A 24,619-nucleotide genomic window follows, 5' to 3' on the forward strand; every position below is an offset into this window, starting at 1 on the left:
ATCTGACTCCTCTGAGCTGAAGAGTTACTCTGGTTAAAACAAAAGTTGGGTTGAGTTAGTCAGCTTTCTGACTGAGGAGCTGCCAATGCTGTGCTTAGTAACACCAACTCCCTTGATGTCACAGAGACTGGTGAGTTAATGCTTAAACCAAAGGCTGTTTGATACATGAAAATTGTCTCTGGGCTATCACCATCTGTTTCTGAAACAGGGGGTTTAAGTCTGTCGTCATCTGGTTGGAAATGAAAACTCAACTTTGCTTTGGTTGAGGCAGAGTGAGGAAACAAGGCTGTGCCACAAGTTGTTTAAAATGTGTAACATTAATATCCTCTAAACCACTGAGTTATAAGAAAATTAGCCCCTGTACAGTATGCTGTTGGATAAATATGGCTTTTGAAAATAGAAAACTGAAGAAAACATTTCTTAAAAAAAAAAAAAACTAAAAATTTGTCTCATTCAACAAAAACGGTGTTGGGAGAAATATACACCACTGCACAACCCTTATTATGTTACTGTTTCTTCATGTTTTAAAATAAAAATGCAAAATGTCTTTTCTTTTTTTCGTCTGTTTCTAAAATAAGGAAGAGAGAGAACAGGCTCGCAGTGAGCCGTGCAAACAGAGGAGATTCAGCGGTTACTGTGTGAACTTCTGTTTCCCCTCATGTTTCATGTAAATAGCTCAATTGGATAATATTTAACAAATTGGCAGCAACACCTCTTGAAACACAGGAAGTCAGCTTAGTGAGATGTTGCTTCAGCTCTAAAGGGAAGTTGGATTTTTGGCACGTTGTACTTCAGCTCCAGTTCATGAACTCGCCCATGAGAGGATCTCATCGCTGCACTCTCAGGTCAGTGGCCTTATCCGGTAAGAGTTTTTATAATTCTTTCAGCTTTAAAGCAAAACCAGTAATATTCTTATTTAATTAAACACAGTCTGATTTCATATGATACAAGTTTAAGGTGTGAATATGTACATTCATGGAAATTTATCCACCGTCTTATTCAGCGCTTATTATTTTGTGTACAAATCTAGGTGATGTGGATTACCATTGTCCTGTGAAGATGCTGATGGCCAATTTGTTGTTGAGTGTCCTCTTTCTGAAAGGTGAGCAGTTTGTTCAGACTCTTATAACCTGAGATATTAGTCTATAAATCACACAGGGACCAGTGAAAAAAAACTTTTTACAGAGTTCACATTCTGGTAACTTTCACAGACATCTATCTCTGATTTTCAGGTGCTTTGGCTCAATGTCCTGATATCTCACACCTCTTCTTTAAAACACCTGAGAAGATGGAAGCACTGAGTGGATCTTGTTTGCAAATCCCGTGTAACTTCAGCACAAAAGCATATCATAACTTTGACCAAGAAGAAGTCTTTGGGGTGTGGATAAAAAACCACCGTTATTTTGAACATGGATCAGAAAATGTGATTTATAACAGCAGTAGGACGATCAACCCCTATCCAATGAACATCACTGGAAACCTCAAGCAGAAAGAATGTACCACTTTATTTTCTAATATAAACTTAACACATGAAGACGTATACTACTTCAGGATTGAAAGCACTTCATTTAAAGCAACAGCTATCTGTAATTCTCTTCAAATCACAGTCAGAGGTAAGAGCATTTTATTAGTGCCACATGTTTTTGTCTCATGACTGAAACTTGTTGACCTTATGATCATGGAGTCTCATTTTTTTCTCACTCTGAATAACAGACTCCCCTCCTACACCAAGCATGATCATCCCAGGAGACCTGAAGGAGAACCAGTCTGTCACTGTAACCTGCTCAGCTCTCACTCCTTGTCCACGTTGGCCTCCTAAACTCACCTGGAATCTCCAGAAAGACTCTCACAACCACACGGAGCAAAACAAAGATGGAAGCTTCACAACTAAAATCCAGGAGAGCATCACTCTGTCAGAGCAACATGATGGATACAACATCAGCTGTTCTGCTTCATATCCTGTGAATGAAGGAGAAGAGGAGAAAACAGCAGAGGAGACAAAGACTCTCAGTGTTTCATGTGAGTTAAGTAAACTTTGTTTTTGAATCCACTCAAAAAATGATCATTCATAGGATGTAAACTGTTACATCTCTGACTTTCTTTCAGATGCTCCTAAAAACATCTCAGTGTCCATCAGTCCATCAGGTTTGGTGTCAGCAGGTACCAAAGTGAACCTGACCTGCTCCTGCAGCAGAGCCAAGCCTCCTGTCAGCAGCTTCACCTGGTTCAAGATCAGCAACAACAGCCAATCCATGGTGTCTGACGGAGAGTTTTACAGCTTTAACGCTACAGAAAGAGGAACCTATTACTGTCAGGCTTCAAATGAGCTGGGTCATAACAGATCATCAGAGGTTCATATCAACATTAAAGGTAAATTTTGCAGTTTTATGGATTAGAAGTATGAAAAGTCATCTTTTCACATTTTTTTAATTGTGGAAATTAACTCTGAGCAGAAGCAGCTGGTGGATCTTTAAGCGAAGCACTTCTGGGAGGAATCATTGGAGGCATCTTATTCCTCTTTCTGATCATTGGAATAATTCTGTGAGTATCACAAAGAAGCAGATCGAATGTCACTTCCTGGTGAGCTCATATTTCACCATAACGGGTGTTATTTGGATTCTCACTGATTGTTTTCCAGAGCTCTCGTCTTCTGGAGTCGGTCAAAATCAGATGATTCATCTCAACAGAATCTGGTAGGAAAATACAAAACCATCACATGTGTATCGCATTTTTTCAGTGTGTCTGTAATATAGAGTGAATGACAGCAGGCGTACGGGTTGTAGGAAAGAGTAAAACTGTGAGGAAACACTCGCAGCTCATTGCAGTTTGAGCAAGATCTGCAATCCGTCAGTGACACACTACCTTTCTCAAGTCTTTTTGGGACATAGTGTCAAATGGTGTCATATCACCTTCTTCACATTTCACAATTTGTCATGTTTTAACAGTACCAAACAGCTAAAGAGCTGGCCGCTGTCGAGTCAAAAAAATCAACAGAAGAAGAAGAGGGAATCCATTATGGAGAGATAAACTTCTCCAAGCAGAGGCCTCATCATGAGCAGGAGGGTGGACAGCAGCAAGAGACTCTGTATGCACAGGTCAGAGGTGCCGGCTCCAGACAAGTGAATGACAGTCCTGAAGATCTCTACGCGCAAGTAAAGAAAAAATAAAGACTGGAAAAGAACGCTTGAGTTGAAATGTTTGTATCCTGAGTAGCGATGGGAATCGAAAACCGGTTCCTGTTGAGAATTGATAAGAAATGTGTCAATCCATCGATATCCCTTATCAATTCTTTACATTGCTGCCAGGCCTTACGTGGACTAGTCCACTGCAGCTATCTTAGCTTAGCAGTTCGATAACGTTTCCAAAGAAAACTCTGATTCGGGATTTTCAGCTTGAAGTTTTACAGAAGAACTGACTTCATAAAGAAATGTACATTACTCTCTCTCAGGAGATTCATATTCAGTACATTCGAAATGGTATAAATCACCTTATTTACCAAAATAACAAAATAGCTCAAGCTTGAAGCTAACAAATATGGGAAACTGTATTGGTATGCTAGCAATTAGCAGACATCAGTATAACTTCAGCCTCAGTATAGAATTTCAACTTTCATCACAGAAACATATCACATCAACTCTTTGTAAAAAATACTGAGAATTTCAAATGTCAAAAGCTAACAGGCTAATGAAAGGCTCATGGCTGACTTCATAACTACAGAAAGCTTCCAAACAACTTAAACCATTGCTATAACCACTTTGAGGCTCTAGATGGCTAATTTATTAATTTATTACAACACAGAACATCTACGTCAATTTTTACCTATTTCTGTATAATTATGCCCAGAAATATCCAGACTCATGGATCAATAACATTTTATTCACTTACAGTATAAAGTCAATTGAAGGTCATTGACACAGAAACCTGTAAATCTACTTTTTGTACCAAGAAAATTCACAACAGGAATTGATAAGGGAATCAATAAAGAATCAGATCAATAAGCAGAATCGATAAGGGCATCGGTATTGACAAAATCTTATCAATTCCCATCCCTAATCCTGAGTTTGTAAGATTACTGTTCCTGTTGAGTTCATAGATGGTACGTTCAGGGTCCAACACAACTAATACATCTCTCTGTCATCCTTCACATGTTTTATTTATAAATAAATATTTCTGCAGACAACTTCCTGCAAATTCTGTTCAGCTGGTGTTTTTCCTCTCATATGTCGTCGATATCTCTCACTCTTAGAGTCAAGAGTCTTGCTTACAGCGATATCCCCATAATAAAGCAGTGTGTGGAGAGAAACATCATGACTTGGCTGAGCTGGTGTTGAGTCCATCTCCACTTGAGCTTAAGAGTTCATTTTGTGATTTTGATGCTTTGAATCTATCCTCATAGGTCTATGACTCCCTGTTCATTCAATAATCTAATCTTAGCTCCTCTTTGTATTAAGTTAACTAGACTGTAAAACAAGGTGAAGAACTCTGTACAGACTTACAGCAGCATGACAACTATTTGCATGCGATGGTGAGCTTAACTTCACGGGGTGTAAACAGGAAAAATAAGAGATGTTTGACAGCTGCAGCCTGACAGAATTTTAATGAACTCAAGCATGTACAAGTGTAACTACTCACTTACAGTTGTACAGTTTAAAGAAGGCAGGTAGCATAGCTTTGAAAGCTGACCGGGTTAAAACACAGATAAGGGACCTGCATTAAACTGAGTGCCTTTTCTCTGTCTGGTGAGCTGTGTTTTTTTTTTCAGCGACTGAAACAGAAAATGTTAACCATTTACAGTTTGACATTTGTAAATAACGTAGAAGGACCAGTGAAGATAAGCAGGTCTATTTCTAGCTGTTATTGTAAACAAAGAAGGGGGTTTAGAATGTCTGATTCAGGATCAAATAAGCCACCTACAATACTTGTTTTGTTGTGTTCTTATTCATAAAAGACAAACACCAATGAGTTAAAACAACCAAGAAAACTCCTGAAAAAATTAAGAGGGAACTCTATTCAGGTCAAAATGCAAAGATTTCAATAAGATCAACTCAGAAAAAAGATTTTAAAATACTTAAAAGAAATACAATAAAATCAAAATAGGTGAAAGACAACTCATTACAAGATTGAACACATAATGCAGCCTTTTATTTGATTGTTGTCGGGGCCAAATCTGCACAAACACCAAAAAAGATTTGATCCAACAGTTGGGATCTTTAAAACTATGGTCAGAACCTTTTTTGTAGCATTAATATGTGGTTTTGTTGTTGTTTGCTTATTTTTCCAAAGCAGCTCAGTTTCTGAAACTGGCATCAAAGCCACAACCAAATCTTGAAGTGTACACTTCACAGCATAGATTTCTCTTTTTTACTCAACCTTCACAGAACTAGGGTGACATTAATTTTGTTGCATCCAGGAGAGAGTTCACCCCACAGCTCTTCCTCTGTGATTTCTTCATTAACAAATTCAAACAGGCAAATGGATGTTTTCTGAAGAGCTTGAAACAAACAAACAAACAAAAAAAAAAAGAAAAAGAAAAAGAAAAAGAGGAAAACGGAGAAAGTATCCATTCTTCAGGCTGAAAAAAAATCATCCTCTGACTCAGAACAGGAAATCTCTATGCAAATGTAGAGACAGACATATAGAAAAAGAGCCAGAGGTGAAATTTGATGCACAGGGGAGACAGAGTTTGGGGAAGTTACAGAGATGTGAAATGAATAAGGAACTGACTGTGACTCTACGGAATATAGATGAGTCATTGTCAGAGACTCTGGGTTCTCAGCTCTGGCCCCTGTTGGTCTTTACACAAGTCTTTTGTTTGCAGTGTGTTCAAAAGGTCCCACTGATATATCAATGCAGTGATGCTTTGTTCTTTTTTCTCTGATGTTTTTTTCATGCAAATGCTTATATCGCTGGACAAAATTAAGTATCCTGATCAGTCAATCGGTAAATCTTTATTGGTATTGCCCCAGTAGGACTGTGGACTGTTTATTTTTATTTCTCTGGACCTCAGACCACACATTCATATTCCAAAGGGAGAAACTGCTGTGTCATGGGACATCAGTATTTACTTCTCTTATTAACATAATGAAGGAGCCAGCAGGGGCAGTTCAGAGTTCAGAGTTGGGTGCCCAACAACTCTTGAGCATCAAACCCTTAACCATCAGATCTAGAGACGGCCAACTCTGTCACTGAGCCACAGCTGCCCCTAATTTCTCCACTTCTCTCTTCAATTGAGTGCCAACAGGAAATGGTACTTAAATAAACTAAACTGAAAAAGGGTCAAGTTGTTTGAAAATGTAATGACTATAAAAAGAAAAAACTTCATTTTGACCTTGTGAAAGTGACACCGCAGTCTTTTACAGCTGCTTCCTCTGGTTTATTACAAAAGGAGAACCTGCTGGTTGACATCCTCTTCAGGCATCCTCGCTATGTGCTACTGCTGATTAAATGTTTGCTTTGTTTAATTATTTTAAAAAGATGATCACAATGTAATATGCATGAAATTAATTGAGGTAATTGTTGATTTAAAGTGATTGATTTTGTCAGAGACCCTTTTTAAGCAAAAAAAAAAAAAAAAAAAAGAATCAATATATAAATAAATAAATGTCTATGGCCAAACTTCACAATTAAGTTCTTCTTTCTGGAAGTCGGCCTGTGTGCAGGAATTTTCTTCTGTTAAGATGCACATATTACAAATTTCACTTGAGAGCAGTTTGGTGCAACTCTTAAAAGGAACTTCTCATCTAATGTAAGGAGCATCATTTGAATAACCCGCATCTCGTCCACTTTCATCCATACTTGGTTATGTTATCACGCAAAATATTTTTTCTCTCAGGGTGTTGAAGCAGCAGCGGTGTGAAAGTTTAAGGCGTTTCACTTGGTGACTGGTGAACTAAAGTTAGACAAAGAGAAGTGGTTTAAAGTGAGCTGATGTCCTCAAAGCTGTTTAAAAGCCTGAGAACTTCAAACACAAAAAGGAAGCTGTTCTATTTTTTAACATTTTACCAGTAGAGAGAAAAATGACCTCTATCACAAAAAAAAGAGAGACAGATGATGGTTTAATGTTAACTTTGTCATGCTCACGGTGAGAGCAGAGAGGTTAAAGATATGAGCAGATATAGAGCTGAACAGAGAGGACACTGGTCTGTTGTTACACCAACAATGATGACTGTTCGTCTGGTAAGTTTATCTTCAACTTTAATTTAGCATTTAACTTTACATTTTTTGTATTTTTAAATGTATTTTTAAGGAAATTTTATGAAGTCATGTGTTTGATTTTCTTTAACACAGATTTCTAATAAATGATGAATAAAGACTGAGCTGTGTCTCTTTAGATCCAGGTGATGAAGGTCATGTCGTTCCAGTCTATGAACCTGGTGTCAGCCAGCATGTTTCTGCTGGTCTTCTTTGTCTCAGGTCAGTTGTTAATTCAGTTTTTACTTTAAACATGTTTATTATTATTTACACTTTAAACCTTATGTAGAAAAAAAGCAGAAGGAGCTGGAAATGTAACAATCTGAAACGTAACGATGACCAAAAATGTAATAAAAGAAACGCTGATAAAACCTAAAATTTATCAACTGGTCGATTATACTGGAAAAGAAGTGCTGAGCCCAAAATTAAATCAAAACAAACAAACAAACACATTTGATAACTGGCCTAAAATGTAATAATTTGTTATGTTTTGGCCAAAAAATTATTTCATTTTGGGTTTGTGACATTTCTTATGACATTGCAGGCTCAGCACTTTTGTTCCATTTTGGATCAGTTACTACATTTCAGGTATTATTACTTTTGTGGTTGTTTTGTTTGGGTTCTAACAGGACTGTAGATAAAGTTTCCTTTTTCAGATGTTCAAAAAAAATGTGTGATACTTGATTTTTGATTTCACCAAAAAATGCTAACCGTGTCTCTGGTTTACAGGAGCTTTGGCTGATGACTGTCCCAGAAAGTCAGCTCTCTTCATCTCTGCTCCTCAGAGGATTGAAGCACTCAGTGGATCTTGTTTGCAAATCTCCTGTAACTTCAGCTCTAAAGATGAAACTGAGTTTGACAGCAAAAGAGAAACTTTTGGACTGTGGATCAAAGAAACCACAATAGAAAATCAGCCTCGAAATGTGGTTTTCAACAGTAGTGGGTCAGTTGTCAAATATCCGATCAGTATACCTGAAAACCTGAAGGAGAAAAACTGCACCACTCTGTTTTCCAACCTGAAAACAACATTTACAGGAATATACTACTTCAGGATCATGAATTGGCCGTACAGAGCAACAGCTGTCTGTGATCCTCTTGGAATAACAGTTAAAGGTAAAATCATTTTTGTTTCTTTAATTCAGGTTATGATTTTATGGAGAAAGGATGCTGGTTAATGCTGGTTTATTTTCCGCTCTAAAAAAGGAACTTGGTCTATTAAGGAGTTAGTAAAAAAAAAGTTAAACAAAAAGACTGATCTTATGACTCTGCTGCCAATAGTTGCTTTCACATATTCAAATGTTGATCATTTAAAAGTGACTGAATGTAAAAGCTGTGTTCTGTGTTTGTTGTGATCCACAGATTCTCCTCCGAGCCCCAGAATAGAGATCTCAGGAGATCTGAAGGAGAACCAGTCTGTCACTGTAACCTGCTCAGCTCTCACTCCTTGTCCACGTTGGCCTCCTAAACTCACCTGGAATCTCCAGAAAGACTCTCACAACCTCATGGAGCAAAACACAGATGGAAGCTTCACAACTAAAATCCAGAAGAACATCACTCTGTCAGAGCAACATGATGGATACAACATCAGCTGTTCTGCCTCATATCCTGTGAATGAAGGAGAAGAGAAGAAAACAGCAGAGGAGACAAAGACTCTCAGAGTTTCATGTCAGATAACTAGTGTTTCATGTTGATTCCTGATAGAATTTGATGATTTAAGTGATTTTAGATTTTTGGATGTAAACTGTTTTATCTCTGATTTCTTTCAGATGCTCCTAAAAACACCTCAGTGTCCATCAGTCCATCAGGTTTGGTGTCAGCAGGTACCAAAGTGAACCTGAGCTGCTCCAGCAGAGCCAAGCCTCCTGTCAGCAGCTTCACCTGGTTCAAGATCAGCAACAACAAACCACCCATGATGGTGTCTGAAGGAGAGTTTTACAGCTTTAATGTGACGACTGATGGAGTTTATTACTGTGAGGCCAGAAATGAAGTTGGTCATCAGAAATCATCAAGGATTCATTTGAGGATTGGAGGTAAAAACTGATACCAAAATGTGCTGTTAACTCGTTTTTTCTTTAACTGCTGAGAAGTTATGTCACAACTTCACCTTTTTTTAATAAAGTTTTATGATTCTTCCAATTATTACTTCTTTTTTTTTTACCCCTTGTTCCCTTTTTGATTTTTGTATATTTTAACAGAGCACTCTGATCTGTCTCTGCTGTGGGGTTCAGCTATCGGGGGAATCATTGTCATCTCACTGATCTGTCTTGCTGTGTGTTTGTGGTTAGTATCTCATGTCTAAGGTACTGGCTGACTTTAAAATAATGTCTGTTCCTATGGCAACAAGATTGTATTAGGTATCAGGCTGAAACTAATTGGTGTCCTGAGACTAAACTTTGACAAAACTCTGACTTTCTTTATGTTCAAACAAGTTTGTTTCTGAAGCACCTTTAAAAAGCTAAGACTGAACCACATCTGGGTTTAGAGAGGGTTTTCTTTGTTTTATTTCAGTTTTTCACATGGAAATATTCAGCGATGTTAATTCATAACAGTGGTTCTTGTAGTCTAATGAGCATGTTACCTCATCAACCTGAAACAGTATAAATATGATATCTCTGTCTTTCAGGTGGTTTAAATCAAAACATCAAACTCTTCAACAGCCTCAGGTGGGATATTTTTCAACTCTGTCAGACATTCAGAACTCTATGAAAAAAAGCAAGAACAGGTATCACTGAGGGAAACAACATAGCACCTGTCTTAGTGAAATGCTCTTATCCATTTTTTCAGAGTCAAAGGGATGATGAGCTGACCCAACAGCCGGCTGATGAATCAGAGGAAACCATCCATTATGGAGAGATCAACTTTTCTGTGAGGAGACCTGAGCTTCACTCGGTCTTGGTGCAGGACTGTGGACTGGGACAGGATTCACTGTACGCACAGGTCAAAGCGTCTAAGCCAGCAAGGAGCAGGACACAGCCTGATGACAGTCCGCAGACTCTTTATGCTACTGTGAAGAAGAAATCATGTTAATCCAACATTAGATTTCCTTCATTAAAAAAAAAAAACTTCCCCTCTTTTCTTTCCTTTAACTTTTGCTTAAATATATTCTATTGTGCTTATTTGTCATCTAACAAGTTTATTCTCATCAGTTCAGTTTTGATGTTATCTAAACATAAAATATACTTGAATGTTTATTGACAAAATGATGTGGTGGGAATAACAGTACAATTATTTTGTTTGATTAAATAGCAGATACACCCAAATGCTGAAAAACAAACAATTCACTTCTACATCAAATCAGAACCTAAGTTATGTCGAGACCCTTTCCTAAAAGAGCAGAGAAGAGCACTCATCCTTCCTACCTTGCTTCCTCTCCTAATATCCTAGTGCAGGTATTTATCTATTGTTCAATTTCCTTCTTATTTTATGTTTCAAACTTTTTGTTTCCTGTTTAGTTTAGAAAAAGAAATGAGACCAAATTTTAGTCTTTGAATGAATTTATTCATTGCACTGTAATAAAAACCTTGGCTCCTAACAATAATCTCAGTTTGCATTTATTGGTCCAACATTTTCACAGATTGCATGTAAACATCTCTTGGAATTGAATCTATGGTCTACAATCTGAAACCCAGTTTGGCTGATGAGACACATTTGAAAAACGCAGCCTCACTCACCCCTCCCCTCTGTGTTCTAAGATCCTGCCCCACAGCTCGTATCGCCCTTCTTCGCCTCCTAACAACACGCCCCCTCCGACAGAGCAAGAAGCTGGCCGGCAGAAAATGTAACAAACAAGACAGTCATCCTCCTTGTAACACACAGTGGTAGCTTTTTCAATTAGAGCGGTCGTACATTTCTCCAATATTCTGTCTCTGTTGGCACCTGTATCGCTCATAATTCTTCCTTGCTTCAGCCTTTTCCTTGAAACTTTTTTGTTTTCTTCCCTTCCCTGTGGAGGGTAACAGTAACAGCTCCCTGGTTTCGGTCTTCTCTGGCTCCATGATGCTTCGGTAGCTGAGCAGCTAGCTGACGTGAGAGGGGTAGTGGGGCAGGACAAGGTGGGACCATGGGCAGGATTGTGCGGAGCAGGGGAGACAGGGGATTGGCTGGACTAACGCACAAATCCGAAATGAGGGAAACGGCGGTTCAGATTGGTCAATTATTAAGCCGAAGCAGCTGCTGTACTATATGGATTTTTTTCATTCTTTTTGGTTTTTATATTGCGTAGATCGGACCATCGGACCATAACGGCCTCAAAACGGTGTTAATAATCATTACCTAGCTTCAAATCGTAGACCATAGCTTTAAGAGATAGAATCACAAACATTACAAAAATGTCAAAACGAATGCTGCACAGTAACCCCTTTTCACACAGAAATCAGTTTATTGAGTAGTTAAAGGACCCCTGCTTCATTTAATTTTAAAGATTAAATCAAATAAAGGACATGAGATTCTGACAAAGAGAAATTAAAAGCTGTTGCTAGAATCAATTAAAATCTTTGTAAAATATTTTACATTTCACCTTTTCTTTGTCAGTGTTTTATAAAATCTTTGGTGTTAGATGACTGTAAACTTAAGTCCCTTTAAATAGTCAAAATGTTTTATTTATCACTGCAGGGCTGTGTGAACTGTGCTTCAGACCATGCTGGGTTTAGTGAGAGAAAAGAGAGCACCCATATCCACCTTACCATCCAGAACTTTAGTGTCGATGGCGCCATCTTCTGGATGCCAGCCGTTAATGCTCTTCTCGGCTGCTCCATCCTCCCTCTCCCTGCTGTATTTCAGTATTTTTCGGAAGTTTCACAATTACCAATGAATATCTTGCCCATATACTATATATAGTGGACCGTGTGGCTCCGCCTTTTACCACTGTATGGTTTTGAAGCCAAAATATCTCCGTTGGAGGTGCTGCCAGAGTCTGCGCATTAGAGACAATAGGGGACTCCAAGAGAAACTAAGTGAAGCCATTTTTTCTTTCAAGAGTCTAATCTCTTCCAGGGTCTCCCTTCCAACATATTTTACAATCCCCGGGAAAAAATACACGGCAGCTGTCAATCATTGTTAAACCTGACGTGAAGCCCCATTTTTATCCTCTTATAACTACTGAAAAAGAAACTTTTCAGAAAAAGATGACTTGAATAAAAGCAACCAAATAACATACTTGACATTTCTTTATTACGAGGAATAGCCCCTTGAGATAAGTGATCTCGTTTTCGAGGGGATCCTCAGATTCAAAACAACGTAAAGAGCAGAAAAGCGTAATACAAGATAGAAAATTATATATACAAATGAAAAAGTATATGTAAACATAAACAGCAATAAAAAAATTATAATAATAAAAAACGAAACAAAACAAAAAAAAACCCAAAAAATAACGACAAACAAATCCAAATAAACACAACAAGCAAGAAAATAACAGCACACACACACAAACATACACACAAACCAGCTCTGCTTGTTCACCTCCCCCACCCAACACCTCCATCAAAGTCACACTACATCAAATGAAAAACATTACAGTAATAATGCCATTACAATCATTTATAGTCACTCAAACACAAAAAAATAAAATAAAAAAAAATATAAAAATCATATGACCAAGCTCCTCTATGGTCCCACGAAGCAAAGCAACCAGAACAAAAGTGAAAAGTCACATGACATATTCATATTCATATTACCACAACAACCAGATGTGAGAAACATTTCTACGAGTGGTACAATTTTTTAAAGTTTGACCACAGCTCATCTGGAATGGCTGGGTAAATTGATTTTTTTTATTTTTTTTTTACCTATACTGGAGCCAGTCACCAGAGGGAGCAGTTTTGTGGCGACCTCACTTTCAGCGAGCAAGAATCATCAGTTTATTTTTTACAGTTCATGGCTGTTTTCCAAATCGCCCTCTACATACTACATGTAAATGTAGTATGTAAGATGCCAACATGACGTGGAAATCAGACGCGCAAGATCCATACGAAAGAACGCATGGGGCTTTTATATGAAGGTAAATTTGGTGCAAAACGAATTCAAAGTCACAGAGAAAGATGACCATAAATTTGAGTATGTGTAACTACAAATTTGCATTCACAAATAAAAGTGCTTTAGGAGTTGTGTAGTTGAAGATTTTTTTTTGGGATACCTGAAGATGTTTTTTTCTGCAAACACATTTCAACAGTTACAGGTCTTCAGATTTATTTTTTGCAAGTGCACAAATCCACCGCTGCAAGAGTTCAAATTGCAATTTCTGCACGCTCTCACTTTTGCTCTCCTTTGTCTGAGATTTTGAGTGCAAAACAAATCTGAAGTCTCAGTAAAAGAAACCCAGAAATTTGCGTATGTTTAACAAAAAATTTGCATTCACAAATAAAAGTGCTTTAGGGGTTGTTTAGTTGAAGATTTTTTTTGGGATACCTGAAGATATTTTTTTCTGCAAATGCAATTCAACAGTTACAGGTCTTCAGATTTATGATCTGCAAGTGCACAAATCCACCGCTGCGAGTGCTCAAATTGCAATTCCTGCGCGCTCTGACTTTTGCTCCAGTTTGTCTGAGATCTTTGGTGCAAAAGTAATTTGAACATTTGCTGTAGTCTGAGCAATTTGTAGTTACACATACTCAAATTTATGGTCATCTTTCTCTATGACTTTGAATTAGTTTTGCACCAAATTTACCTTCATACTTTTATGCTTTTTGACCATAGACTGTATAAAACATGGACGTAGTCTCACCGACGTCACCCATCTGTTTCTGAAACGGAAAATGAAGCACATTGGCTATAGCGGCCATATTGGTAGTGGCAAGGGCTTTGCCTACAGCCATAGGGCCCCGGCTGTCACGTAACCCTTAGCTGTGCCTGTTGTTCGGGGAGCTCGCGATTTTAATATCATCTGAACGGCCTTGTCAGAAAAAAATTGATCCCCCGCACAGTGGGAGCCGGTAGTAAAATTAGCCACTCACACAGGAGACATTTTTTGAACCAGGCTGTAAATAGGATAATTTCTGCTTTGAAAACGTCTTTTTTTGGCTTGGTGTGTATGTGACTTCTAGTACATCCGAAGCCAGCCTCAAGTGAACACTCGAGAAACAGCAGATTTTAGCACTTCAGCATTGTCTCATATTCTCAGACCGGAGGTTGCCGCTTGTTTTTGACCCCCACGCAGTGTCTGTTGGTGTCCATTCCCAAACTGCAGGGGGTGGTGTATCACAAACGTACGTCTACCAGAGTACTAAACGAGAATCAAAGAAGTTTGCTTTCGTTTACAACATGACATATATATCTCGGAGATTTTTCCAGATTCTTTAAACCGATTCCCCTTCTATGCCAAGAGTGGCCACAATTTCACGCTATGAATTATTTACATGGTGATCTCTGTGTGAAGAGTCATACAGATGCCAAAATTCTGTGTGATGCAGCAAAAAAGGGTGGGCCATTCATTGCCTGGTGAAGGTAAAAGTTGTAACCGATGATTCATTTGTATTTTCAGGACTTGTAGAAAAAACACTTAAACTTTTTAGTGATTTCAGACTATGTATTATTTGCGAATCAGTCTACAAATTTTTGGATCAGTTGACATATTTTTGGATGCATTTGCACACACACACACACACACACACACACACACACACGCACACACACACACACACACACACACACACACACACACACACACACACACACACACACACACACACACGAACACACAAATAATTTAAAACATTTTACTCACAAAGATGTATGTTAATTCTAGAAGCAGATTTTTAATTTCTCTCAGTCAGATTCTTATCGAACCTCTTTTATTTGATTTAATCTTTGTATTCACATCAACATGAAGCAGGAGTCCTTTGCCTTCAGACACCAAGGTTGAATTCCTGTGAAGTAGTCCAACATGTCCTGAAGAGAAGAACATGACTCTACCTCTTTTCTCTCACTGAATCCAGCATGGTCTGAAGCACAGTTCACACAGCCCGGCAGTGATAAATGAAACATTTAGACTATTTCAAGGGACTTAAGTTTACAGTCATCTAACACCAAAGATTTTATAAAACACTGACAAAGAAAAGGTGAAATGTAAAATATTTTACTCACAAAGATTTTAAGTTCATTATAGCAACAGCTTTTTAATTTCTCTCTGTCAGGATCCCATGTCCTTTATTTGATTTAATCTTTAAATTTAAATGAAGCAGGAGTCCTTTAACTACTCAATAAACTGATTTCTGTGTCAAAGGGTTACTATGCAGCATTCATTTTGACAGTTTTGTAATGTTTGTGATTCTATCTCTTAATTCCAGGAGATGTTTACATGCAATCTGTGAAAATATTGGACAAATAAATGCAAACTGAGATTATTGTTAGGAGCCAAGGTTTTTATTACAGTGCAATGAATACATTTCTTCAAAGACTAAAACTTTGTTTCATTTCTTTTTTTGAATTAAATAGGAAACAAAAAGTTGAACACAAAATAAGATAGAATCAAGGTTATGTCAAGACCTTTTTCTGAAAAAGCAGAGAAGAGGACCCATCCTTCCTACCTTGCTTCCTCTCCTAATATCCTAGCTCATGTATTTATCTATTGTTCACATTTTCTGATTTGATATCCACGAAGAAGTGAATTGTTTGTTTTTTGGCCTTTGAACGTATCGGCTCTTTATTCCAACAAAATAATTGCACAGTTATTTCCACCACATCATTTTGTCAATAAACATCTGAGTATATTTTATTTTTAATCAACATCAAAGCTGAACTGATAAGAATAAAACTGTCAGATGACAAATAAGCACAACAGGTTTCTTTTTAACTGAAGGAAATCTAATATTGGATTAATATGAATTCTTCTTCACAGTAGCATAAAGAGTCTGTGGACTGTCATCAGGCTGTGTCCTGCTCCTTGCTGGCTTGGACGCTTTGACCTGTGCGTACAGTGAATCCTGTCCCAGTCCACAGTCCTGCACCAAGACCGAGTGAAGCTCAGGTCTCCTCACAGAAAAGTTGATCTCTCCATAATGGATGGTTTCCTCTGATTCATCAGCCGGCTGTTGGGTCAGCTCATCATCCCTTTGACTCTGAAAAAATGGATAAGAGCATTTCACTAAGACAGGTGCTATGTTGTTACCCTCAGTGATACCTGTTCTTGCTTTTTTTTCATAGAGATCTGAATGTCTGACAGAGTTGAAAAATATCCCACCTGAGTTTGTTGAAGAGTTTGATGTTTTGATTTAAACCACCTGAAAGACAGAGATATCATATTTATACTGTTTCAGGTTGATGAGGTAACATGCTCATTAGACTACAAGAACCACTGTTATGAATTAACATCGCTGAATATTTCCATGTGAAAAACTGAAATAAAACAAAGAAAACCCTCTCTAAACCCAGATGTGGTTCAGTCTTAGCTTTTTAAAGGTGCTTCAGAAACAAACTTGTTTGAACATAAAGAAAGTCAGAGTTTTGTCAAAATTTAGTCTCAGGACACCAATTAGTTTGGGCCTGATACCTAATAGAATCTTGTTGCCATAGGAACAGACATTATTTTAAAGTCAACCAGTACCATAGACATGAGATACTAACCACAAACACACAGCAAGGCAGATCAGTGAGATGACAATGATTCCCCCGATAGCTGAACCCCACAGCACAGACAGATCAGAGTGCTCTGTTGAAAATAAAATAATACAAAAATCAAAAAGGGAGCAAGGGGTAAAAAAAAAATTGGAAGAATCATCAAACTTAAAAAAAAAAAAAAAGGTGAAGTTGTGACATAACTTCTCAGCAGTTAAAGAAAAAAAGAGTTCATAGCACATTTTGGTATCAGTTTTTACCTCCAATCCTCAAATGAATCCTTGATGATTTCTGATGACCAACTTCATTTCTGGCCTCACAGTAATAAACTCCATCAGTCGTCACATTAAAGCTGTAAAACTCTCCTTCAGACACCATCATAGGTGGTCTGTTGTTGCTGATCTTGAACCAGGTGAAGCTGCTGACAGGAGGCTCGGCTCTGCTGGAGCAGCTCAGGTTCACTTTGGTACCTGCTGACACCAAACCTGATGGACTGATGGACACTGAGGTGTTTTTAGGAGCATCTGAAAGAAATCAGAGATAACACAGCTCACATCCCATGAATGATCATTTTCTGACTGGATCGAAAGAAAAGTTTAGTTTACTGACATGAAACACTGAGAGTCTTTGTCTCCTCTGCTGTTTTCTCCTCTTCTCCTTCATTCACAGGATATGTGGCAGAACAGCTGATGTTGTATCCATCATGTTGCTCTGACAGAGTGATGCTCTCCTGGATTTTAGTTGTGAAGCTTCCATCTGTGTTTTCCTCCATGTGGTTGTGAGAGTCTTTCTGGAGATTCCAGGTGAGTTTAGGAGGCCAACGTGGACAAGGAGTGAGAGCTGAGCAGGTTACAGTGACAGACTGGTTCTCCTTCAGATCTCCTGAGATCTCTATTCTGGGGCTCGGAGGAGAATCTGTGGATCACAACAAACACAGAACACAGCTTTGACATTGAGTCACAATTCAAACATTTTCGGTTTTAATTTCAAACACTTTACAGCACAGAGAGATATTAGTGCCATGAGCAGAACACAGACAAATGACCTGTGTGTACAAGACTAAAAGACTTTTCTGAGGTTACTGTTAATAGGTTTAAATGTATTTGAGCTGCACAGTTATCTGATGGCAATCCAGTTAGATAACTGACATGTTGCTGGTTGTTAACGCTTTGTTGAGGGATATTTTCTTCTTATTTCTTATTTTTATTCATTATTATTTCTGTTTTTCCCTTGAGGGATTGTCAGGGGGTTTATGTGTCTTAGTGACCTCATGAGATCAAGTTGTTAAAGCTGCATTTACTGGAAATGCACCGATCCAACTTTTCTGGCCCGAATATACCGATACCTGGGCTTTAGGTATCGACTTACACTGATCCTGCTCAGAAACTAGTGTGAAATAATAAGCTCCATGCTCTACTGTGGGATAAGACTGGTAATGTTTTGAGTAAAAGGCAAAAATTGCAAACAAATAGAATTACTGAAGTTGATATTTATCTAAACTATAAGTGTTTATATGTTTAACAGCAGTTTGGTTAAAATAATGCTTCGGAACTTATAGAAATTACGGTTTAGTTGTATAATTTTTTACCTCATAAACTAAATTATGGTGTCAAGCTTGGGCCTATCCTTTCCTACTGCTACCCGATCCAGCTTTGAGGGGCTGGTTCGGGGCCGATATCCGATACCACGATTAGTGCATCCCTACCACACCGGACCCTAAATATGCTTGAGCATGATGAGTACACAAACAGTTTGTGTGAGTGAGAACTTCGCTGACAAATTTGTGAAGAAAATTTACTTTTATTTACATACAAAAAGTCTTAGATCTCTGAGTTCAGCCCATGAAAAATGGGAGCAAAAACAAAAGGGCTGCGTTTATACCATACCATACCATACCATACCATACCATACCAACTTTATTTATAAGGCACTTTATAAACAACCACAATTATAAAAACAGATAAGGAAAAACAATATATATTATATTTTTGTTAATTGTAATACAATATATTTTATGTATTAAACTCCTTTGTAAACAAATTCATGGAAGCTCAGTTCAGTTTGATCCAATTAACAAAAATTAAAGATTAAAATTTTGATAATTTTTTAGTCAAATTTGACAGAAACACAACATGAGAGTTGAAGTTAAAGAAAAAAAAAACACCTTACCTCTAACTGTTATTTGAAGAGGATCACATAAAGCTGTTGCTCTGTACGGCAGGTCCATGATTCTGAAGTAGTATATTCCTGTAAATGTTGTGATCAGGTTGGAAAACAGAGTGGTGCAGTTTTTCTCCTTCAGGTTTCCAGTTATACTGATTGGAAATTTGACAACTGTCCAATAACTGTTGAAAACTGTGTTTTCTAGCCTGGGGACAGTTTCGTAGTCTTTGATCCACAATCCAAATATTTCTCCTTTGCTGTCAAACTCTTTATTTTTATCTTTAGCGCTGAAGTTACAGGAGATTTGCAAACAAGATCCAGTGAGTGCTTCAATCCTCTGAGGAGCAGAGATGAAGAGATCTGACCTTTCAGGACATTCATCAGCCAAAGCTCCTGTAAACCAGAGACATGATTAATATTATTATATGAAATAAGTAAACAAAGCATGGAGTAAGTATTTCTGAAAAACTAAGATGTATTATTTCAAAATCTGCTCCTTTCCAGCCCTTTACATCAGACATTTATTTTGAAAGTTTAAGAGGAAACTTTATCTACAGCCCTCCCTCTGTTTTGTTACACAAGGTTCAAAGTGTAAATTATAAACATCTTTAAAGTGAAAACTGAATTAAAAACTGACCTGAGACAAAGAAGACCAGCAGAAACATGCTGGCTGACACCAGGTTCACAGACTGGAACAACATGACCTTCATCACCTGGATCTAAAGAGACACAGCTCAGTTTTCATTCATCATTTATTAGAAATCTGTGTTAAAGCATCTGATGAAGAAAATCAAACACATCACTTCATAAAAGTTTATTGATAATTACAAGTTGAAGATAAACTTACCAGACGAACAGTCATCATCGATGGTGAAACAACAGTCCAGTGTCCTCTCTGTTCAGCTCTATATCTGCTCATATCTTCAACCCTGGTCTCAACTTTAGCATGACAAAGTTAACATTAAAACATCTTCTGTCTTATATTTTTGTCTTGCCTTTTTTGGTGAGGGTCATTTCATTTCCTTTCTGTTTAAATGTTTTCTGTAAACTCAGAAAATGAACATCTCCATCTTTTCCCTGAAGTTCTCAGCTCTTTTTTAATCTCTGCAAACATCACCTCACTTTTAACCACTTCTCTTTGCTGAACTTAGGTTCATCAGTCACAGTGATAAGCACGCTCACACCACTGCTGCTTCCACACACTGACAGAAACATCTTTTGCATAAAAAACACCAACTATGGATGGAAAGTGTGAATTTAACGAGGCTTGATAACTGAGTACACTTCCAACTTTATTTGAATAATGTTTAGTTTAACATACAGCCTTAAACTTTATATTACACATCTTTAACTACAGGTATCTCAGAGGCTCAGGAGCCTGTTACATGCATGAGGTCTGTTTACTTCACTTGATTTTTGTGTCAGAAACATAAAACATACTCAACAGTTTTAACCTGCAAATGCTGCAAACTGCTTGTTCAAATAGTCTGCATCAAGATAACCATGTTTTTAAATCTCTCTAACCATAAAATCTTAACCAGTATAACAATACACTTTCACTGTCTCAGTCACTCAAACTACTGTCTGTATCTCACAGGTAGTCTCACGTCTCACCAGACCTGGTTGGATATGACCGGACTTCAGTTTGATCCTCCAGTGTCTCTTTGTTCTGCTACAGCTGTGTGCCCCCCTGAACCTATCTTTCTTTCCTGTCACAAGCTTTTAACGCTAAGTCTGTGTTCATGTAGGTGTGTCCTGTTCTCTTGTGGTAAGAAAAGTTTTCCATTGATATTTCCTGTCTCTCTGTGGTTACCCGTCTGGCCTATGTATCACAATAAGTCACAGTTGCTGGTGTTTGTGCAGGGCCACTGCCGGTTGCCAGGTCTCCATTGCACCAGATTATTTTCTCCTGCTTCCAGATCAGTGGGTCTCTTGGTTTGCCTGTTGAAGTTGTGTTTTTGCATCTCCTGTTTTTCTCTCCCTGTGCTCCTGGACAACACCCTCTGGAGTGAGAGGTGAGGTTGAGGTTGGCAGTTGGAGAGAAACAACGTGCTGCACAGGAAGTGATGGATGGCGCTCTCGTTTAAAGGTCCCATATTATGCAAAAATCACTTTATTAAGTCTTTTGGTGAAATTTGTGGGTCTTTGACTTTCCTCCCAGCCCACAAAATATGATACTTAATGACAAAACCTGTACTTAGTAGTGCTTGTGAATGTAAAATCCTGACCTAAAATGAGCTGCTTGGAATTTGGGATTTGCCGACGTCAGCAATTCCCTTTTTTGACCAATCAGGAGCAAGTCTGACCTGATTTGTCCACCGGAGCATGATAGCCCCGAGAGAAATCTCTCCAGCAGTGGGGAGGAGAATGCCAAAGTTGAAGAGCCATCACTGCTTTGTTTTTGGCTGTAAACAGCCACATAGTTCCATGCACAAGCTTCCCATCTCAGAAGAAGACAAGACTAAGTGGCTAGAGTTCATTTATGAGGGAAATGTGTCAGCTACACTCAGTAAAACTGTACATGTGTGTGCTAGTCACTTCACGGCCAACTGCTTTTCCAACTTTGGACAGTACAACAGAGGGCTAGCCAATAGACTGGTCCTGAATCAAGGAGCATTACCAACCATCTGCCAACAAACCGCGGACCCTGGAAATGTGAGTATTTTAAATGCTGTGTGCTGTGGAGCAGATGTAAGAGCTTTTCCTCAGTGTCCCCCCTGTCTCTGTGTTAGCTTCAGGATGCTAGCTTTATCTGCGGTTAGCCTGTTGTTTTAGCCTGTAATGTTACGGTAAACGAGCTTCGCTGTTTTTGTTTTTTAAACATTGTGCACTCGGAGCTTGTGGCGCCACCTGTCATCATTGTTGGTGTAATAACTGACCAGTGTCCTCTCTGTTCAGCTCCATATCTGCACTTATCATTTCAATTGAAGACAACAGACATTTATTTTTTTCATCTTTGCAAACAACACCTCACTCTTAACCACTTTTGTTTCATGAACTTAAGTTCATCAGTCACACATTGTAACGCCTCAAACTTTTACACCTTTGCTGCCCCAAGGCATCAGTGGAAACACCTTCTGCATAAAAAATTAACAAGTTTAGATGAAGGACAGTTTGCAGGTTGGACATCTGATACCTCTGTCATCAATGTCAGGTTATTTTGAGAACTAGCACCAATTTGCTCTGCTGTGAAATGTGTGATGTGTGCATGTGTGAATAGGGTGGAACAGGTTTGGTTGTCACACTTTTTACCCATGTGCGATTTGATCATCATCAAAAAAATTTTAACAGTCATTCCTACATTGAAGAGAAGCTGAAGGTGTTGGCTTGAAATGTTCATCGCTCTTATTTTCCAATTCACTTTATCAAAGAGGTAATTTGCTTTCAAAGACACAGATGCTAGTAACGTTATTCTAAAGGGAAAACTCTTTTAATAAAGGTTAGGAGGCAAAACTACATTTAAGAGTTCAATTATAGGCCTATTGACAAGTTGATTAATACACGACTTAATGCACCTTAACACAAAATGAGAAATTACCAAGAACAAGAGGGTGCTATAGTGGGAGTGGAGTATATATATATATATATATATGACACAACCAACCCCAAAAACAATGTGACGACAGGAATTTCCTGCCAGCATCAAGGCTAAATAACCGTGTCACAACAGGTTAGCTAGCTAATAATCTGAACAATAGCTTTTATTTCACACGTTTTGAAGGGTAACAGTTGTCTTGTTTTAAACCCATTCTGTACAAGCCTAAAACACTGAGGAGCTGAATTTTTACAATTACTAATCCACTCACCTCAAGTTCAACTCTCTTACTCATGAGAAGACGATTTCCACTTCTATGGTTTCTAAACCACAATTTGAGAGACAGCGCCCTCTGGTGGGGATATCAAATGAGTGCGACAACCGACCAAGCTTTCTCCTACACATAGATAGTATTTTACACATTTTACATCTGTGTAAATTCATGAATGACTCCTTTCACATTAAACTGTCTGTGAATAAAAATGTAACGTCTTCACAGAGAAAAAAAGAAAACCATCTGCAAACTACTTTGCTTGTCCTGCGGGGTCACAAGCTTTAAATGTGGTGAAGTAACAGGTGACAGAGGAGACGTTTTCAAAGGTTGAAAATCAAAACGTAACTTTCTGATGGAGAACAATGCTAACCAGAAAAAATAAGAAACACAAGAAAAAGGACAAAAATGAATTTTGGTGTGCTAGATGGAATAAATCAATAATCAGTCAGACTTACTGCTTTTTTTTAATCTCAAATATTTAATTTCAAACACTTTCTGTGATAAAAGGGAAAAGTAGAAAATCATCTGCTAACTACTTTTCTTGTTTCCAGGGAAGCCATGTATTTACTTTTTGAAGGTTGACATTTAAAATTCAATTTTCTATCACATAATGAAAGACAATCTTCATCAAAACCATCAGAAACACGTGAAAACAGAAGCTTTTTGTGATAAAATTAATAACATGCAAAGAAAAACAGATTTAAAGCAAATAAAAAGAATCAGCTGAATTTTGTCTGCACAGTCCCACACACATACTGAATAATGATTCAGTATGAAAAAAAATGAGCACGGAGAAAGTATTTCTGATAAACTAAGAAGTATTATTTCAAAAACTGCTCCTTTCCAGCAATTACATCAGCATCAAACATTTATTTTGGACATTTAAAGAGGAAACTTTATCTACAGCCCTCCCTCTGCTTTGTTTCTACACAAGGTTCAAAGTGTAAATAATAAACATCTTCAAAATGAAAACTGAACTAACAACTGACCTGAGACAAAGATGACCAGCAGAAACATGCTGACTGACACCAGATTTACAGGCTGGAATGACATGACCCTTATGACCTGGATCTAAAGAGAAGCATTCACAAACAGATAAACCTCAGTCTGATAATTACATGATTTTTAAAAGTTGGTGAAACAACAGAAAAGAAACCTCTCCTCTTGAATTGTTTATCTGCACACATCCTCAGCATTTCTGCTCTTAGTTTTTGTATAAGGAAGTTTACATCAAAACCTATTCAGCTGCTTATTTATACTTTGCCCTGGGTTTCTTTTTGTCAGTACAGGTCATTTCCTCTCTTCTGTTAAAATGTTCCAAACGGAAATCCAGAAAATGAACATCTTCCTTTTTGTGTTTGAAGTCGTTGGATCTTTTTTTAACCTTTGCAAACATCACTTCACTTTAAACCACTTTTCTTTAACGGACTCTTGTGCATCAGTCACACAGTGATAAACATCATGCTCACACCCCTGCTGCTTTAACACACTGACATGCACATCTTTTGTATAAAATCATCACCAAAGGACAGGACATTCAGGTGCCACAGAACAGAAAAGTACTGAAACCCTGAAAGGCCATGATTAAAAACATTTCATTTGTTAGTGCTGCTTCAAAAACTTTTGGTACGTGTTGATGAAATGTGTGACATGTGGGAAAGTGCAGATGTGAAGGGTTTAAACTGCATTTCCCTCACAAGGGAAATCAAGCCTCCTCAGTACAACATGGTGTCAGACATGAAGGCAGAAGAGGAGAAACAGTATGATGCAGTTTAAATCTCCATCCAGCCTGAGTCTTCAAGGCAAGCTCACTAAAACCCAGGAGGAGGTGATAAAAGTTTGCAATACTCTTATCTTTGCTGACAGCAAAGAGCAAATATGTGGAATTGCAGCAGATGTGGTTTTCAACA

The 24,619-nt window shown here is 38.0% G+C and overlaps 3 protein-coding genes across 3 annotated transcripts; 2 read left to right on the plus strand and 1 right to left on the minus strand.

Annotated features, from left to right (window-relative positions):
- Positions 1–1,035: 1,035 nt before the first annotated feature.
- On the plus strand, positions 1,036–4,131 carry LOC141807231 (B-cell receptor CD22-like). The gene is made up of 7 exons (XM_074693069.1): positions 1,036–1,102; positions 1,233–1,613; positions 1,714–2,019; positions 2,107–2,370; positions 2,454–2,541; positions 2,639–2,693; positions 2,946–4,131. The coding sequence occupies exons 1-7, from the start codon at positions 1,060–1,062 to the stop codon at positions 3,165–3,167; spliced, it is 1,359 nt and encodes a 452-aa protein (XP_074549170.1). The 5' UTR covers positions 1,036–1,059; the 3' UTR covers positions 3,168–4,131.
- A 3,209-nt stretch (positions 4,132–7,340) lies between these two features.
- LOC141807854 (B-cell receptor CD22-like) lies at positions 7,341–10,218 on the plus strand. The gene is made up of 6 exons (XM_074694070.1): positions 7,341–7,413; positions 7,921–8,304; positions 8,551–8,856; positions 8,958–9,221; positions 9,387–9,460; positions 9,976–10,218. The coding sequence occupies exons 1-6, from the start codon at positions 7,341–7,343 to the stop codon at positions 10,216–10,218; spliced, it is 1,344 nt and encodes a 447-aa protein (XP_074550171.1).
- A 5,780-nt stretch (positions 10,219–15,998) lies between these two features.
- Positions 15,999–19,610, minus strand: LOC141807855 (B-cell receptor CD22-like). The gene is made up of 6 exons (XM_074694071.1): positions 19,538–19,610; positions 18,907–19,293; positions 17,347–17,652; positions 16,998–17,261; positions 16,758–16,831; positions 15,999–16,241 (listed from the first exon to the last, which is right to left on the minus strand). The coding sequence occupies exons 1-6, from the start codon at positions 19,608–19,610 to the stop codon at positions 15,999–16,001; spliced, it is 1,347 nt and encodes a 448-aa protein (XP_074550172.1).
- Between the last annotated feature and the right edge of the window lie 5,009 nt (positions 19,611–24,619).

This window comes from Halichoeres trimaculatus, unplaced genomic scaffold (genome assembly GCF_033239565.1).
Source record: "Halichoeres trimaculatus isolate MK-OKI-2021-1 unplaced genomic scaffold, fHalTri1.1 fHalTri1_scaffold_18, whole genome shotgun sequence".
Classification (NCBI taxonomy): domain Eukaryota; kingdom Metazoa; phylum Chordata; class Actinopteri; order Labriformes; family Labridae; genus Halichoeres; species Halichoeres trimaculatus.

Excerpts from the sequence above, each read along its gene's own strand:
- LOC141807231 (XM_074693069.1), top strand. The coding sequence starts at position 1,060 with ATGCTGATGGCCAATTTGTTGTTGAGTGTCCTCTTTCTGAAAG. Across the intron at positions 2,542-2,638 it reads CTGATCATTGGAATAATTCT|AGCTCTCGTCTTCTGGAGTC; the intron begins GTGAGTATCACA and ends ATTGTTTTCCAG. Across the intron at positions 2,694-2,945 it reads ATTCATCTCAACAGAATCTG|TACCAAACAGCTAAAGAGCT; the intron begins GTAGGAAAATAC and ends ATGTTTTAACAG.
- LOC141807854 (XM_074694070.1), top strand. The coding sequence starts at position 7,341 with ATGAAGGTCATGTCGTTCCAGTCTATGAACCTGGTGTCAGCCAGCATG. Across the intron at positions 7,414-7,920 it reads GCTGGTCTTCTTTGTCTCAG|GAGCTTTGGCTGATGACTGT; the intron begins GTCAGTTGTTAA and ends TCTGGTTTACAG. Across the intron at positions 9,461-9,975 it reads TCTCACTGATCTGTCTTGCT|AGTCAAAGGGATGATGAGCT; the intron begins GTGTGTTTGTGG and ends CCATTTTTTCAG.
- LOC141807855 (XM_074694071.1), bottom strand. The coding sequence starts at position 19,610 with ATGAAGGTCATGTTGTTCCAGTCTGTGAACCTGGTGTCAGCCAGCATG. Across the intron at positions 19,294-19,537 it reads GCTGGTCTTCTTTGTCTCAG|GAGCTTTGGCTGATGAATGT; the intron begins GTCAGTTTTTAA and ends TCTGGTTTACAG. Across the intron at positions 16,832-16,997 it reads GATTCATTTGAGGATTGGAG|AGCACTCTGATCTGTCTGTG; the intron begins GTAAAAACTGAT and ends TATTTTCAACAG.